The sequence below is a fragment of the Osmerus mordax genome, chromosome 21 (assembly GCF_038355195.1).
Source record: "Osmerus mordax isolate fOsmMor3 chromosome 21, fOsmMor3.pri, whole genome shotgun sequence".
Taxonomy (NCBI): domain Eukaryota; kingdom Metazoa; phylum Chordata; class Actinopteri; order Osmeriformes; family Osmeridae; genus Osmerus; species Osmerus mordax.
The window spans coordinates 10,861,614-10,879,411 of NC_090070.1; the positions used below are offsets into that span (position 1 = coordinate 10,861,614).

At 43.8% G+C, this 17,798-nt stretch overlaps 2 protein-coding genes across 2 annotated transcripts in view; one reads left to right on the forward strand and one right to left on the reverse strand.

Moving 5' to 3' along the window:
- Positions 1 to 320: 320 nt before the first annotated feature.
- Positions 321 to 2,038, reverse strand: cxcl18b (chemokine (C-X-C motif) ligand 18b). Its single transcript, XM_067259671.1, has 4 exons — positions 1,906 to 2,038; positions 1,209 to 1,323; positions 981 to 1,064; positions 321 to 748 (listed from the first exon to the last, which is right to left on the reverse strand). Exons 1-4 carry the CDS (start codon positions 1,976 to 1,978, stop codon positions 688 to 690), a joined length of 333 nt encoding a protein of 110 aa, XP_067115772.1. The 5' UTR covers positions 1,979 to 2,038; the 3' UTR covers positions 321 to 687.
- Positions 2,039 to 16,472: 14,434 nt separating this feature from the next.
- The window catches only part of caly (calcyon neuron-specific vesicular protein), a 2,865-nt gene continuing 1,539 nt past the window's right edge, over positions 16,473 to 17,798 (forward strand). The window contains 3 exon segments of the mRNA XM_067259861.1: positions 16,473 to 16,601; positions 17,074 to 17,190; positions 17,324 to 17,437. Coding sequence (XP_067115962.1) covers positions 16,473 to 16,601; positions 17,074 to 17,190; positions 17,324 to 17,437 — 360 coding nt within the window.

Consider the following 17,798-nt stretch of genomic DNA (forward strand, 5'->3'; position numbering starts at 1 on the left):
TGAAACCAGTGTTATCACTGCTCATCAAACGAGATCATTTTGTTTTCCAATGAGTTCTGAAAACACATGGAGTGGTTCAGTAACTTCAAAACCAAATCAGTCAGGGACTGTTTAACATTTACGGGGAGGGTGTTTTGAGCCGCAGAAGTGTTCTCTCTGTCCTTCTCTTTCTTTCAGAAAACCCTTTCAGGAGTCCAACTGTCAGAACGTTTATTTTACTGTCACTGGAATCACTTAATTGCTGCCAGAGATTACTGGAAGTCACATGTTCTGTCTTGTGTACTGTCACACCTCATACAGACAACGATTGTTGAGTTGTATAACAGTTTTTATTTCATCACACTGACGTTTTCACTGACTTAAATAACAAAACAATAATTAATTCCATCATAAATAAACATCTGTAAGACTGTTTCTTCTTATGGCACATCTTTTTGCGTATTGCACAACAATATTTTTCCACAGCAATATAGGTTTCAAGAAAACACCTTTTTGACTTTCAGTGGCTATAATACACATGATAACATCATGTAATGTTCCTTCATTCAATTCTCCCTCTCTCTCTCTCCCTTTTTATTTCCCCTCCTCCAATTGGGAGGTACCCGACTCTGATATCCACTTCCCGTAAGTCACATGACTTCTTGGAGGCCCGCTCCCTGGGTCCAGATCTGATTGTATCTTTTCTTCTCACTTGACTTTGTTTCTCCTGTTCAGACATGTCATCTTCTGGCTCTCGTCCTTGTTTATTCTGTTGTTGGAACGAGGATGAAAAAAAACCCAGAATGGATCAGCACTTCGATACACTAACAGAAAACATGTGTTCCTCTGTTTAAACATTTACACCACGAGTTTAGTGCAGAGACAGAGTTCCCTCTACTTTCAGTGCCTTCGCTGACTACTGACTGTACAGCATGGCATAAACTGTAAATCCTTTGACACGCATATCAATAATGACTGTGGTGGCTAGATATCTGTCTTACCTGTTCCAGCATTGGAGAAAGGCATTCGCCAGCTTTCCCTTTAGGTTCAAACACCTTTTGACATTGTCTTCCTGCAGTGTTATTCTGCAAATGACAACATCAGGAAATCCCATTAATGCTTCAGTTTATTCACAGTTAACATAAAGGTAGATTGATGCATGACATGCAGATGCCATTGATGTCACAACGGTGCATGCTGAGTGGTGTAAGGAACCTCAGTTTACTTACATGATTTCTGTGTTATCACAATTGGGGGATTTCTCAAAGACCTGGAAATCCGATATGATTTCTGCAGTGAACTTGATGGTTCCTTGACAATTACACCTGGCTGGAACGAACTGGGCTGTGAGGAGAAAGTGAGGGAAATGAGCAACAGAAATGACTACCACAAACTGTCTTCAATGAACAACATGCACGTCAATCAACTGTACACAACAACCTCGCCCTTCTCTCCCTCACCAAGGTTCTAACTTACATTTACATTTAGTCATTTAGCAGACGCTCTTATCCAGAGCGACTTACAGTAAGTACAGGGACATTCTCCCCGAGGCAAGTAGGGTGAAGTGCCTTGCCCAAGGACACAACGTCATTTGGTTTGCATAGCCGGGAATCGAACTAGCAACCTTCTGATTACTAGCACGATTACCTAACCACTTAGCCATCTGACTCCCTAACTTGCACATCATGCGGCACACAGTGTGTGCATCAGTTAGATTGAAACTTAGTTTCAAGTGATTTCAGATGGCTGAGCGGTTAGGGAGTCGGGCTATTAATCAGAAGGTTGTTGGTTCGATTCCCGGCCGTGCCAAATTACGTTGTGTCCTTGGGCAAGGCATTTCACCCTACTTGCCTCGGGGAGAATGTCCCAGTACTTACTGTAAGTCGCTCTGGATAAGAGCGTCTGCTAAATGTAAGATGTACTTACCATCGTAGAGCTGTATGCAGACTGCTGCCAGGACGACAAGCAGGAGACTGCAAGCTTTCGGTGAGAAGGTCATGCTGACGATAGATAATAAGCAGTGAGAGGCTGGAGATCTTAAGTGAGAGTTGAATGAGGTTCTAGGATCCTGAGTGGAGTGAAGAAGTTGTGGAGTCCGATTCCATTTTTATAGGCTGCTGTCGGGTTTTCCCGGAGTGCACGTGTTTTCCCGGCAAACCAGTGAGCGCTCATTTGGAATTTCCGCACTCGCTACAGAGGCATTCTGGAATGAGTTCAACGTGGGCTGGGGAGGGGAGGCTGTGGGGGTGGAGTGAGAGGGAGTGAGGGAGGTTTAGGGCCTCACAAAGAATTCAGTGACTGGGAGAAAGTGAATCAGCCTTCTTGAGCAAGTGACTCATGCCCAAAATTTGCAGGAAGAAGCCTGTTTGCAAACATGCTCGTTTTTTCTGACAGGAGCTACAGTTTGTCAGAAGTGTGGGACTTGTCTCGAAATCTGGAATCCTCTCAGCTACCTGTCAGTGTTTGATTGTTCTTGTCTGGCAACGATCCGCTCTCAGAGACACCAGCACACACCTGACGCTGTGGGTAGACAGCGTCAGGTGTCTACCCACCAGACTTCTTAATTTCTGACTCATTTGGAACTACTTTTTTCTTTACAGTTATGGTTGATAAGGTCTTTCATCTTTACCGGGAAGTGGTCTCTATGACATCAGCGATTCGATGGGTCAGAAACATGTAGGGGTTACTTGCAGGAAAGGTTGGGTATAACTTACCAGCGATAAGACCGACTTGAATTCTCTTGGTGGGGAGTCAAAGCCTGAGGGTATTATAACTGAAATTACGAAAAGTCAGCTTTGTTATTAACCCTCAGCTTTCTTTATGCATGGATGGATTTGTCCAGAAAAGCTGGTCTTTTAAGTCATCAGTGACATTGACTTTGACACGGAATAACAAGGCCATATTCATTTATCAATGCATTATTGAATGACTGCAGAGGGATTGAGTGGAAGGATAGATGATGACGACTGCATGATTAAAGTTGAGCTGGTCCTTTTTCCATCAGCTCAGACACCCTCGGGCTGAATGACTGAATGACTGTTCATCGTGACAATCCCAGATTACAGACGACGATCATGGGAAATAGTTTGTGTGACGTGATGACTTACATTTACACTTAGTCATTTAGCAGACGCTCTTATCCAGAGCGACTTACAGCAAATACAGGGACATTCTCCCTGAAGTGCCTTGCCCAAGGACACAACGTCGTTTTGCATAGCCGGGAATCGAACCGCTAACCTTCAGATTACGAGCCCGACTCCCTAACCGCTCAGCCATCAGACCCCCCCAGACTTGTTCTGAAAAGGCATGTCGGCTGATGTTCAAGTGCACCTGTTTGGACATGTGGTCATGATTATTACGGTTGTGATTAAGAGTTCATCACTCATGATGTGTCTGGTTGGTGGTTTTCTTAGGTTTACTGCAGTATTAGTGTTCAATCTACTGTCTGCATACACACATATAAAGAGAATGAATAGCATGACAAGAATACAAGTGGAATTACTCATTTATTGAATAGGAAACTGAAACAGTTTGCTTTAAATTAACATCCATTAGTTGAACTGGTAGCTTCTACGGTTCAATACATGTACGGTAACTCATAACACAAATTGAAAAGATGATTGTTTTTTGCAATGGAAGAAGTCTGAAAAGGTTTTTACAATTGCCTGTTCCAAAAAATCATTTAAACCTTAAATAGCTTTGAATGGTTCTGTAAGCCAGAGGATTTATGTTTTGTGTGATGCATGACTAAGTGCCTCCAATTTGTACAAATAGGATGTACATTTTTGGTCATTTTTTCAGTAATGGCTCTGTTTTAATGAGTTACTAATGTCATACATCATCATTATCTGTCAGAAACCCTATGAAACCCTTTAACGACTTTTATCTGAACTTCTTAATGACTGACTCATTAAACATACAATGTTATTCAGCCTTGTTCTGGGCATCGCTCGTTTACGTAAGTTTGTCTTTTCTCTGGAAGTTTTCTGCCCAGGGAATATCTAAGTCCTCTGGACAGACATGATGGAACTCGACCAAGTAGCTTTTGGAGCTAATCCAATTGGTTCCCTGTTGGTGGAGCATTATTGTACTCTTACAGAGAGAAACAAAAGTTGAGGCTACAGACTCGAAGAGCATGGAGCAGCTCTACAAAGAGAACAGATGCAACGTACTATATAAAAGCACTGTTTCATCCCGTCCTTGAGGACACAAGCAAATGAATAGTGATGAATAGAATGAGTCACCGAATGTCTTATTCATCACAACAGATGGTGTTTTATTCTCCAATTCTAAAGTTGTTTTTATCAGTGTCACTCACAGATATATAGCTTTGCAAGGTCTGCATCCATCTGATCGATTCATCAATCTTTAGAGGATGGGGATAGTTCAGGATAAAGCATTTGACTGCAGGTCAAGAGGTCAAGAGGTCAAACCCCCCCACCTGGTGAAATCCCCCCTGTACATCGCATTAAAAGTAAAATAAAATAATTTGCAAAACGAACACATGAAAGTCGAAAAGTAACGGGTAGCTGTGCTTTCATTGGTGCCTGGACATCCATGCATTCCAATTAGAGGCAATTCAATGACTGGCTGAGTGATGTCACACATCCCTCTCATCCTCAACTCTTAACTTCACCCTCTTTTTTGTTTCCCACCCTGGGAAGGACACAACCCAACGAACAGCAGTTCCTGTAAGTGACTGTGTGAACAAATCACCCGACACTCCTGCCCTCAAATCCTATGCAGGGATAATCCAGTTAACCAGATTTCCCAGCTCACCAGGATAATCTGTTATAAAAGGTTCCGTCACACATGTTGCGGCCTACTCCACGGCCCCTCAGACAGAAGCCTGGGATTTTCCTAGTCATGACACTCCCACTAATTGGGACTGGGCGAACAACCAATCCACAGGGTCTCGGGGAGGCCGCATTGAAACTGAGCAATCTGATTGTTGGGCCACCATGAGTGACACATCCGACGGACCAATGGGGGCCCATGGGGCGTATGCCATGGAGGAGCGATAGGGCGACACCGTTGTGACAATGGAGTGTCGTCCAGTGGGGTGGCTGGTGTGGCGGGTCACCCAGAGTCGGTGGCCCCTGAGGGGGCCGTGAAGGGGATAGGAGGCAGGCTGGGACAGCTCCTTGATGGAGTCCACGTACTCCTCCATGGAGTGGGTGGGGAACTCAGGGTCTCCATCCTCCTGATCTCCCTCCTGCATCTCACTGATGGTGGGCAGCAGATCCACCGCACACAGCCTGCGTCTGGGCCTCATGCTAGGAAGGGACACAAGTTTACATTTTACATTTAGTCATTTAGCAGACGCTCTTATCCAGAGCGACTTACAGTAAGTACAGGGACATTCCCCCGAGGCAAGTAGGGTGAAGTGCCTTGCCCAAGGACACAACGTCAGTTGGCATGACCGGGAATCGAACTGGCAACCTTCGGATTACTAGCCCGATTCCCTCACCGCTCAGCCACCTGACAAGTTTAGCACCTTACTGTTGTGGGGAAATAATGTGTGTTGTTTTGTATGTACAACTGTCAGTTGTATGTTCGGTATTCGCATAACCGTACAGAAAAATGCATTAAAAGTTGATGTTTTTTAAAGGTGGATTTGAAACCATTCCACTTATTCCACGATTGTACACAGCCACACATTTTACCGCACAAAGGTGTTGCTTTTTCCTAGAATTATTAAACTGCTGTTTTTACCATGTCCTCACAGTCCAAAACACAGCTCACCAGACACACTCACCTGTACTGTGGGAACACACAGCTCTCCAAACAACACTCCAGGCAATATCCCCGTTTCCCGTGAAAAGAATGTTTCCTGCGTCTTTTTCTGAGTCACTCCAACTCTCTTTCTCTCTCTCCCACTCTCACCGTATCCTGTGTAGCTAGTACTTAGTGTACACAGGTCAGTCAAACCTCGGGGCTGTAGGGCCGTCGGTGGATTTGTGGGACAGGTCAGACTTTTAAAGCACATTAGCGTGGCGCTAAGTATAGCGCAGGGTATGGTGCAGTAGATGTGGGTGAGCTCGGGCGTGTGTGGCTGGAGATCAAGGTTATGTGGGTCAGTGGTGTGAACGGGGTGGGCATCCAAAAAGGTCTTGTGTGCAGGACACCGATGAGATCTGAGGGCTGATTGAAAATACGTATCTTGCAATGCGTATATTTGCCTGTCTGTAAGACACAATGGAACGCCTGGATGTTATTTGTGTGGTGTCTCTGGATGGGTTCACAACAAAGAATTTCCTCGGGGGTAGACCAACCGACCCAGTTTCGTTTTTCTTTACTTCATGATTCAGTGTGGTTCATTCATGTTAATAATTGTTTTCGTAGTAGGGGTTGGATCACAGTACAGGAGGAAGGATTACTGTGCTGTTTCTGTTTTCATTGTCTGTTGCCTTTCAGCCAGATGGCAGGAACCCAGGTCCCATGACTAGTCCTTGTGTCACTTAGTTCTGGTAGCTGAGTCAATATTTCACTGAAATATTTGACAAAAGCTTTGGCAAAAATCTTGAGACCATATCTCAATGGAATGCTTGGTCTGCTAGCCATAGTGTCCACAAGGTGTTAACTCAGTAGCCCTCTAGAAAACCAGGCCAGAAGTTATAAACAGGACTTTGCTTATTCTAGGGGGCTTTACATTGTCACAGTGTGTGTGTGTGGTGGGCGGGGAGTGTGTATTTTTTTTCTCTTGGGGTGACAATGAACACATTGTGTGTACCCTATCTTCACCATGCTCTAACATGGGAAAGACAGTCAATTAAGTTGAAACTCAGGCCACCCACTCTCCTTTAGTCCATCTCCCGAGATTGTGTTTGACTGCATTGCTGCTGGTACTATAGGGATCCCAGTGGGGGGTCACCTTTGGTCTCTGGCCTGGTGCAGTCTGCATGCTCAGCATTTCCTGGCCCAGACCCTGTCCCGCTATTCTCGTTATAGCCTTCAAGGTCACCCAGGTTGTCTTAGAGATCCTCCACAGCTGCAGAGCGGACCGACTTGAGACCAGACGCCAAGTGAGAGGAAGCTTCATCCTGTACAGGCTGTACAGGACGAAGTCCTATAGAGACTGGTAGAATGCCTATAGAACAGTGTTCCTGTCTTTAACCCTGGCCCACTTTTAGCTCTTTAATTGCAAATTTCTTTTTTTTTTCAGTACTTTTTTGCTAATATGTTTTTTGGAGAGCTAAAGGTAATGTAATTTTAGATCGGGTCTTACAGGGTTTGGTAGGTTTGGCTTGAACGTTTTCCTCACCCTATAGGCTCACTCTATCCATGGTCTGTTGCTAAGTTTTGGTAGGGACATGTCAAGGGTCTCTTGACATTTGTAGGGCCATGAAGATGAAAATGAAAGTGATTTCGTGGGAACGCTTATGAAGCCAGACAGTTACTGAGACCCGAGTTATTGCACATACTTTGACTTTCGTTATTTGTGAAATCAACATCCTGTCATGGTTTCTCTCACAGAGTATAGAGTTGTGTCTGGTCTTTCCATGTGTTAACTTGCTCATTGTCTGTAGCTGTTAACATAAACCTTTTTCCCTGGGATTTCAACAAGCACAGAAGATGAGATGGTCTCCAATACTGTAACTACCATCAGCTCTCGGTCCAGACTTGATGCACTGTAGAGAATGGAAAAGACTTGTTTATCTTCGAGAAAAACTGTTTGGGTTTGTCTTCCAACTTTTAAAGTTGACAAAATAATTTATTGTTTGGTGGGTGTCTGCCATTTCATTACTTGAACTACTGCTCACATAACAAGCTGAAGTAAACACATTTGTGTATATTGTAGCTGCCACCGAGAAACACAGGGCTGTGAAGCACAATGTTTGAGAGACTCAGAGACAGAAAACAAGCTATTACCCTATAAGGGAGTCAGATGGCTGAGCGGTGAGCCAGTCGGGCTAGTAAAAAGAAGGTTGCCAGTTCGATTCCCGGTCATGCCAACTGACGTTGTGTCCTTGGGCAAGGCACTTCACCCTACTTGCTCGGCGGGAATGTCCCTGTACTTACTGTAAGTCGCTCTGGATAAGAGCGTCTGCTAAAATGACTAAATGTAAATGTATTAGCGCTCACGTGCGCTGAATTGACAAGTAGAACTGATACAGTCGATTAAACTCTTCCGGGGAGTCTTTCTCCACTTGGGTCGGCCGCACACACCTGTACGTGAGGCGCAAATGTCTGTTCTTTAAGTTATCGGTCAGGGGTATTTTCATGCCAGTGTCTCTCTCTCCATCTCTCTCCATCTCTCTCTCTCCATCCCTCTCTCTCCATCCCTATATCTCCATCCCTCCCTCTCTCCATCCCTCTCCCTTTCTCTCTCTCTTAGACTCTGCTGCCTTTCTGTCTCTCTTTGCTCTACCTGGCTCTTTCTCTTTCTCTCTCTCTCTCTCTCTCTCTCTCGTTGTTTAGGGCCACCGTCCCTTGTTTCTTAAAGCACCAGAGGCTCTGTCTTCTCTGGAAATGCCATAGTGTTTATTTTAAAATGTCATGGCTTTGCTTTGTTGGTCCAATAAAATCTTTTTTAGAAAAACAGAAGGATGACCCATGTTGCTACATGCAAAGTCACTAAAGCTGTGCTTTAATGCAACCAGACTAAGGGAAGCAGCTTGCTTTTTGCTCTCTTACTTTCCCCACTGCAAGATCTTGAGTTTTCTCACTACACTGGCTACAGTGTTTGTGGCCTTAATCCAAGATCATTAACTTGCTTTCTAACTTTCCATTGAGTTTATTATCTCAGTTAATATATTTATCAACTGTTTACATGCATCCATTTATTTATCAAAACACAGTTATTAGTCAGTTGCTACATGCTATGTAAAGATGTTTAGCAGAAATATCAGGGTACTTCCTCATTTGCGCACCAGACGTCCTGGTTAGGCCTCATTAGCATCCCATTACAACACCTTGGTATCACCATGGTCCCTTAGGTTACTCAGCTGGGAGTGTTAATAGCATTAGTTTACTTTTGAACATTGAACTTGTTGTCAATCCCTTAAATAGGAGCTTAGATTAAGGGCAGCGCTAAAAAAACATCTCTCTAGGCTGAGAATGGCAGGTGTTACGTGTTACACGGGTCTTAAGGTCTAGCTGTGGTGTGCTTCTGGGGCAATTGAGGTAAGCCACCATAACACCGTAACTACAGTATGTTATGTGAATTTGAGGACATGTTAAGTCAATACAGTAAGTTTCAGGCTTGTGAAATTAATATTTTTACATAATACTCCTCTTGGGTGTTTTGTGTTTTTTCATAAGTGTGTCATTTACATTTAGTCATTTAGCAGACGCTCTTATCCAGAGCGACTTACAGTAAGTACAGGGACATTCCCCCCGAGGCAAGTAGGGTGAAGTGCCTTGCCCAAGGACACAACGTCAGTTGGCATGACCGGGAATCGAACTGGCAACCTTCGGATTACTAGCCCGATTTCCTCACCGCTCAGCCACCTGACTCCCTGTGTCAATGGAAAAGTGCAGTATTTAGTTACACTTTAGTTCTTCTTAAAACTTTTGAACAGTACTGAATGTTTATGTATGATACTAGAGCTAGATCCAATCTGGTATTGATGTGTTGATTTAATGACTTTGTCCTTTGGGTCACTGTGATCCAATGTACCTCAGAACTAGTAAACCACTTTGGAGGTTAATTTAGGAAGCTACGTTGTTTTCTATGTCATTTTATTAGGTTTTAATATGATTTCGGGTCGTTATGACCCCAGGACAATAGGGTCAGAGGGGAGCCTATAGTCAGCTGCAAATATGGCTTGAACCCCAAAAAATCTAACAAAAGGTTTCTCAGTGGTTTACAGTAGTATCAGATATACTTACAAACATACTAAAAGTTTACCAACGTTTGACTCCAAGAAAGGCCCCATTTTCAAAATGGCGGCCGTCAGGTCCTTAAAATGACCATTACTCCTTCGTATTCCTCATAGACCATGAACACTGGTGCCTGATACATGTTTTGGCCATGTAATATTCTAATTATCATATTTGCATGATAGATAAGTGATGACAAGTACAATTATATATGAAAGCAATTGGTTATGCGAAAAATAAGGACAATTTCCCTTAAGTAATTGCATTTTCTCCTTTCTCATATCGTTTTGCTTAGTGTTGGTGGTTTCTGTGGTTCATAACCATTCTTTTGATTCCAATAAAGAATAAATTCATTAGAACTGTGTGGTACTGTAAAATTAGTCAAAACAGGGTTGCCTGGTGAAGGCTCAGTAACGCTAACCCGTTTTATTTTTGTATATATTTTTGTATATTTTTTATAATGTGTTTTTGCCTTTTGTTTTTTATATATATATTTTTTTGTACTTTTCTTATTTATAAATATCTTTTTCATATCTTTTCATATTTTCTTTAGTTGTTTCATCTTATTCTGATTTATTTTTTCTACTTTTTTGCACTGTGACCTTCACTAGATTTACCATTAGTCGTCCTACTCTTCCTCCCATAGAGGTTGATTATAGGGATTCTCACAATTCCCAACTTGACATGGTCCACAAGCAGGCAAGCATGGTAGTCCATAAGCCCTGCAACTGCACCGTTGTGTTCGGCAGGCATTTGTGCAATTACAGTGGATCATCTGCAGGAGGCTTTCTGGGGCAGCAGTCTTACTGGTCATAACTGGCAGGAACTGGTTGTCCACCAGTTTCCATCCCCAATCCTCTGTTTTCATGTCACCTTCCTTTCCAATCCACACCACGATCTTGAAGTAAACTCTTTGGCAGTGGTATTTGGTTGAGGACTCAGTTGGAGGCAGATGTTCTGGGGTAACAAATGATTTGGCGGTAATGATTTTCTTGCTAAAAAGGTTGTAGCGCAAAGAGGCAAGTGAATCGGTACTCTTTCCACCAAACAACCCTGCTGCCTTGGTCCCATGGTCCTCTATGACATTCCTTGCTTGATGTGGGAGCAGAAACTAATTTTCACAGTACAGGCTATACATTTGTATTTCATAGATGTACTTCTAAGCATTCCTAATTAGGACAGAAAAGACATCTACTTTGCAAGAACAGTATTTGTTGAATTACAGTATTAGTCCAAGGACAAAGAAAATTAGTATTAGAACACAACATTGATTTGTTTGTGTTAGAAATTGAACCATTTATTGTCCACACAGTGCAATAAAGATTTGTAAATATTTGTCAATACAATTTATTGAGCACCTTATTATGCTTCCACCGTGAGATTCAAGAACAATAGTAAAGACAGATCCTCCCTGCATTTGAGGGAGTCTTTGATATATCTACTAATGTCTACTATTGTAACAAAGTACAATAAAAGATCGTAACAGACCATGATTTAAGGCTTTGTTTACTTGGTGAAGGTTGTATAAAATCATAAAAAATGAATAAAAAAAAGTGTTTTTGGCAATATCCCTTGTGCTGACTTCGGGTCACAATGACCCGAAGGTTACAGTAACGGTTATTAAGAACCCGCAGAGCATTTGCCATGGCAACTGCACATCCAGCACTAAGCGTCATTATCCAACCATGACAAAATGATAGAGAGACTGTTCAACACTTTTTTACTTCAGCATTGGTGCATGGAGCAGCAAGAGGGAAGGTAATTGATTAAAACGGAATCTCAAATGTATAAACTGTCAATGCAGCCTTTCCAGTCCACTGAACAGATGCACGGGTAAGAGACAACTGCCATACATCACCGTCGTGGGGAGAGCGCAACCCTATACGTGCGCTTTGGATGACCCTATGACCAGGCCCGATTGGCTAATCAGTATTGGATCAAATGTATCAAACTTTTTCTTGTAGCTCTTCAGCAGCAGTAGCCTCTAGTCCTGTTTGCTGCTAACAGTGAAGAGCCAGGCCCAGGCCCAGTACTGTAACGTTACCAAGCTCCAGTTACGAGCCCAACACACCAGAATGGGCAGGTAGGATTGTCAAATATGGAGTAAATATAAGAATTAGAAGAATTAATAGTAATGAAGAGCATGGTGTGTACACCTGCTCAATTAAAAATGCCCTGAGATCATTAATGATACCTGATGATTCAGCAATACATTAATGAAACTGACTTGACTTGATTTGAAAGCTTTGTAAAAGTTTTTTTTTGTGGTGAGAAATAAATGTTTACAATTGTTTACAATTAATTACAAGGCTGCAGAGAACCGTGCACTATTGCAGACTTGTATTCTATGGTTTTAATTACATTATTTTAATATAGTCAGTTGTGAACTAAAGTGGGACGGTCTAAGGCATGAAACTCCAGGTGTAATCTTGGAAATTACAACTTTCTAGTGGTCAAACTTTGGTAAACTTTTAGTATGTTATTAAGGACACTTAATACTACAAAAAACAGCTGAGAAACCTTTTGTTAGAATTTGTTTAGGGCTAGGTGTTGTTTTTTCATATATGCAGAGTTCAGTAAAAAAAAAAAAAATTGAATGTTGCTGTGATGCCATGAGCTATTTGAATAATGAATGCTGCAGTATCTGTTTTGGACACTAGATGCCGGTGTTGTTAAAGACTCAAGATCAGCAAAAGACACCTTCTCAGTTACCACCATGGATCCCTGAAAGCTGGAATATATGTTTTGGTTGACCATAATGGATGAATATGCAAGTTAATCATGACTAGAGATTTGTTTTCTAATGTTGTTACGCTAATATATTTACATTGCAAACTATTGGAAATCATATAGTAAGCTTTCAGATCTATATTAGATTTTACTGAACGATGAGATTAAATTGTGTAGCCTTTTATTTCAATCGCGGTTTGTGGCTTTGTAACCCTGGGTGACAGTATAATGAGGCCTTGTCCTCAACTTGATGTTCCAGCACTTTCTTATTTCAAAGTCTGTTTGGTAGGTCCCTTTTTTGGCACATTTCTCCAGAGATAAAAGTTTTTTATTTCTTTTTTTCATTTTTAAATGAGACCAATCACTTAGGTGAGCAGTTGAGGTGAGCAAACACACACACAAAGACCCAACCACCCCCTCCCCCAAACCCCTCCTTTACCCTCTAGCCTAAAGACCATAATTGATTCTCATTTTCATTACGTCCACCCAGGGTCCCTCTCTCCTCCCAGCCAGCTCAGGGCAGACATACTGTCTCTCTCTCACTGTGGGGATGGTCCTGCCGTCCTCTTAAAGAGGACGAAATAGGGGCTCCACTTTGAAGTCACTCCCCCGCAAAGGAAAGGTCAAAACAATAAATGTAGGCCCAATTGAAGCCTATGCAGGGGGGAGGGAGTTATGGAGAGGGAAGATGGGGGTGAAGGGGTGAATATTTGGTTGGGCGGGCTCCTAAAGGCTTAATAGATTCATAGAAACAGGCATAACCAAAGAAGGAACAGCATGGGTCTTTAGTCGCTGAAAAGATTTTCTTAGCTCAGCAGACAGCCCAGGATCTCCTTTTTCTGCTTGCGCCCCATCAATCTCTCTCTCCCTCCCTCTCTTTCTCCTTTCTTATCAAATAGCCTTACTCCATGTGGCCTACAATTACACTCTTTTTTAAATTTGATCTCTCAACGCACAAATAAGCACACTGACTCTATTACACACACACACACACACACACAAACAAACACACAGAGAGAGACTTCATCACAGCATCTGCAGCACCTCTTCACCTCCATTCAGAGGTGAGCCAGCATCACAAACGCCACATGAACCTCGAGCAGCGACAGCTGCTGTGCGTCTCCGGGCTGTTATTGACGCTCACAGCAAGACTGATGTCATTTGCTAGTTGCTTAACTGATTTAAAATATGCATGTCACAAATAAGTATATATTTTTTTGAAACAGCCGTCTTTTAAAGGGTTGCTTAAACATGATAAAACATTCTTCACGGGGGTTCTTCCTAAACTAAATAGTTTTGCATGTGGAAGAACGTGGTTATTTTTAGGTGCAGTCGTCGACTACTGTATTCTTAGGCCTATAATACAAGTATTGACATATATTGTTTTTTCCCCTGTACGCCTAGTTTGCCTTGACTATTGTTGTTTACATTTTCCATCTGATGCGTTTTTAGGCTAACCCGTTGCCTCTCTTTTTGTTGAAAGAGCATAGCCTATACAACATTTTAAATGTGTTTAACGTGTTGGGTTATTTGTGTGAGGGGCAACATCCTTTTTTATGGGATGGGCAATAAAATAGGCATACTTGTGTTGATCCATTCCCAATCACGTTTACGTTGATGAGCATCATGTGAAGACGCCAATTTCCTCCGGAGGATGCAACCCGAATAACATGCGCAATCCAGCCCTGAATCACCACGGTAACCGGTATTCGTGGCTCACTGTTCTGTCTCCATAAACATCCAACCAAACCCAGCGAGCGAATTCACAGTAAGTTTTCTCCTTTAACATTTCTTAGGCTGTATGGAATAGTAGGCTATCTGTTGTGAATGCGTTTCATTTCTGCTTTAAATCAAGTGGACGTTATTCATTAGAAGGTTGGTAGCTGTGAAATAAAACCAGATCAATATAACGGCAAATTAAAAACACAAATCCTTAGCGATTCAACGCCACAGAAGGCGCCTGTGTCTTGTGTTTCCTGCTTATTCGTCTGTTGTCTTTCACAAATTCTACTTTATGAATGAGCGCTGTTGATGTAGGCTACTAGACATGACACACTCTCCTGACACTGGGAAATGTAGAAGCCTATATCATTTCATGTTAACAATGCCATTGTGTGTAGACCATTACGGCACTACGCTACGCTATTTGTAAGCTATTTTGTACAACAGATAATCATCAATTGTATGAGAAAAAAGAAATAGGCCATTTTGAAAGGTTTTTTTTCTGGCTAAATGAATGTCACGTTATCATTGTGTGCATTTTCGTGAAGCGAAAACAGAGCGGAGGCAGTCCGTAGTCTAAAAGGTTAGGCATATAATTTCAAATGTAGGCTAATAGAAAAACCATTGTCATTTTGAATATTGTTGAATTTGACCATTCACATCCTCTTAGCCCGATGTTTATATTATTCATGTTTGCTGACCACATTTCGCTCTCAGGTGCCTTATTCCGCAGCAAGCGCACTCTTTTCAATGCAGCAAGTTCTGGAATCCACAAGCGGCGAACCCTGAAGTTGAGCGTGCCGGCACAGTTCTTGCTTGCAAACGGGACAGGGACATAACGTCATTAGAAGACTGGGGCTTTTAGTTTAAAATAAAATTAATGTACGGCTTAACGCGTGCAGGCTACGAAACAACCAAAGTGGTAACATCTAATCTAAACAAACCAGTTGTCAGGTATGCACGCATCGTACAATATGTTATAAGCTATGATGCCGCCTTTCTGGCCTATTCACCCATTCATCGTTTGTTTTTCTTTGCCTGTTAGAAGTGAGGGGGCACGCACTTTCTAGCAGCACTCAGCTCATTATTACTGTGACGTAATGTCACTCAGTCATATGAATCATCACAGTGAACACCCCTCCCACTAGTGGACCAAGCGACAGAATGGAAGGGAACGAGCTAGGGGACATTGATGATGACCACGCTAATGGATCCCATTTACAACTCACCCACTCACAGCGGCGACACACGCGCAAGCGCCAGCATTAGCGCACACACAAATTCAATCAAACAATAATTTCCCCGAATTCACTTCTCAGTCTATTCCATTCCACATCTAGTCTGGTCTGTTGTGTTCTGCTGTGTTCTGTTCTGCTGTGTTCAACATAAGGAATATTTATATTCTTATGTAAGTCTAATACCCTGTAGTTATCTCTGTTATCTCATCTCTGTGAGTCACTAGCATCATCCACCCATTGGAGGGATGGGGCATGGGGGGGGGGGGTGAGGTTGAGGTTGAGGGGGGTACCAGATGGATGTAGAGAGGTGTCATGTTACATCACCAACGAGCCGAGCTGCTCCTCCCCTCATAGGTCCACATTAAGACCATCCTGTTGATCGAGGAAGGGAAATACATGAGGAGAGAGAGTGTGAGAGAGAGAGAGAGAGAGAGAGAGAGAATGTCGAAAATATAGCTTTGTTGCCATAGTAATGTATTATGTTGTGCACCGAAAAACTTGTCTCCTCTCCTACCCTCCCCTCCCTTGTCCTCTCCTTCCCTCCCTTGTCCTTCCCTCTTTTGTCCTCCCCTCCCTTTTCCTCTCCTCCCTTGTCCTCCCCTCCCTTGTCCTCCCCTCCCTTGTCCTCCTCTCCCTTGTCCTCCCCTCTCTTGTCCTCCCCTCCCTTTTCCCCTCTCTTGTCCTCCCCTCCCTTGTCCTCCCCTCTCTTGTCCTCCCCTCCCTTGTCCTTCCCTCCCTTGTCCTCCACTCTCTTGTCCTCCCCTCCCTTGTCCTCCCCTCTCTTGTCCTCCCCTCTCTTGTCCTCCCCTCCCTTGTCCTCCCCTCTCTTGTCCTCCCCTCTCTTGTCCTCCCCTCCCTTTTCCTTCCCTCCCTTATCCTCCCCTCTCCTCTCCTTAGTCAGATTTGCTTTACCCAGCCTCTGCGGCCCTCCCCTGTTTCCTATGCAGGTGGTGCAGTAGAGCCGACACAAAGACGAACATGGTGAAGCTGGGCAGTCAGTTGTCTGACAAGCTGGAGAAGCAGCCGTCACTGGATGACGGCTTTGATAACATCCCCCTCATCACACCCTTGGAGGTCACCCAGCTCCAGCAGCCGTTCCCAGACAAGGTACCTGACAAGCGTGTGCACGTGTGTGTGTGTTTGTGTGTGTGTTTGTCCAGCCCGCGTGGGATCCATCTCCTTGTCTAAACAAGTGTTGCAGGCACAGCGAAACCTCCGAAGTCCGCGTCCTCCTGAGCCGTTCCCCCCTCGTACTCTACACCACATGGACACGCACACTCGCTCGCCCCACACGCACTCTCGCAGTATATCACTACCAACAGTGCATCTTCAATACAGTACAATTCACAGTATATCCACCCCCACCCCCCCCCCCACCCCCACCCACACTCTAACTTTTATCCCAGTGTAGCTGACAAGTCTGGAGTGTGACCTCAACCCGCACCCTCAGACAACCGCCGAGAATAGATATTATGACACGCCACCAGACACCGCTGGTTCCGTGTCGCGACAGGGCTGCACTGTTGCGACCGAGCGAGCCTCTGCTGCGCCAGCTAACGAACGTTGTCCCCGCTGGCAGGTGATCGTGAAGACCACGACGGAGTACCAGCAGCAGAAGAAGAAGAAGATGTCCTACGTGCCAGGCATCAACAAACTCAACATCCACCTCTACGACGAGATGTCCGAGAAGATGAAGGTGAGCCGGCGGTTGCTGATTGGGATCGAAGCGGTGTTTGAGGGGAACCTCAGGTGGTCTCAGTTGTTGATGGATTGGTGTGTGCCCGTGTGTGTCTGTGTGTGTGTCTGTGTGTGTGTGTGTGTGTGTGTAGTTGACAGGTCTGATCCTCCTCACTCTTGGCTTCCTGGCCTGTTTCTTCCTGGTGATTATGTACAACGTGCTGTGGTTCAACCAGCTCACCTGTCCGGAGGGCTTTGTTCTCAAGGTACGACTAGTGCACACACACACATAAACACACACACACACACACACACATAAACACACACACACACACATGGTTTGTTAACAGGGTACTCCCTGCAGTATAGGCCACAGTGTGCTAATCGCACCCAGGCTCAGACTAAGACATCTACTCGAAGGCTACAAACATACGGTTCGCTTCATTCCTCCTTTGTCAGTTGCTTTGTCAACCTGACCTCACACAAAATACGTCTCATTCCCTCTGCCTCTGTCTCTCTCTTCATTCCCTCCCTCCCCTCCTCCCTCTGTCTCTTGCTCGGCCCTCTCACTCTGTTTTTCTCCAAACACAAACCTCATTATCTCCCATTGACACCTTGGAGCCATCT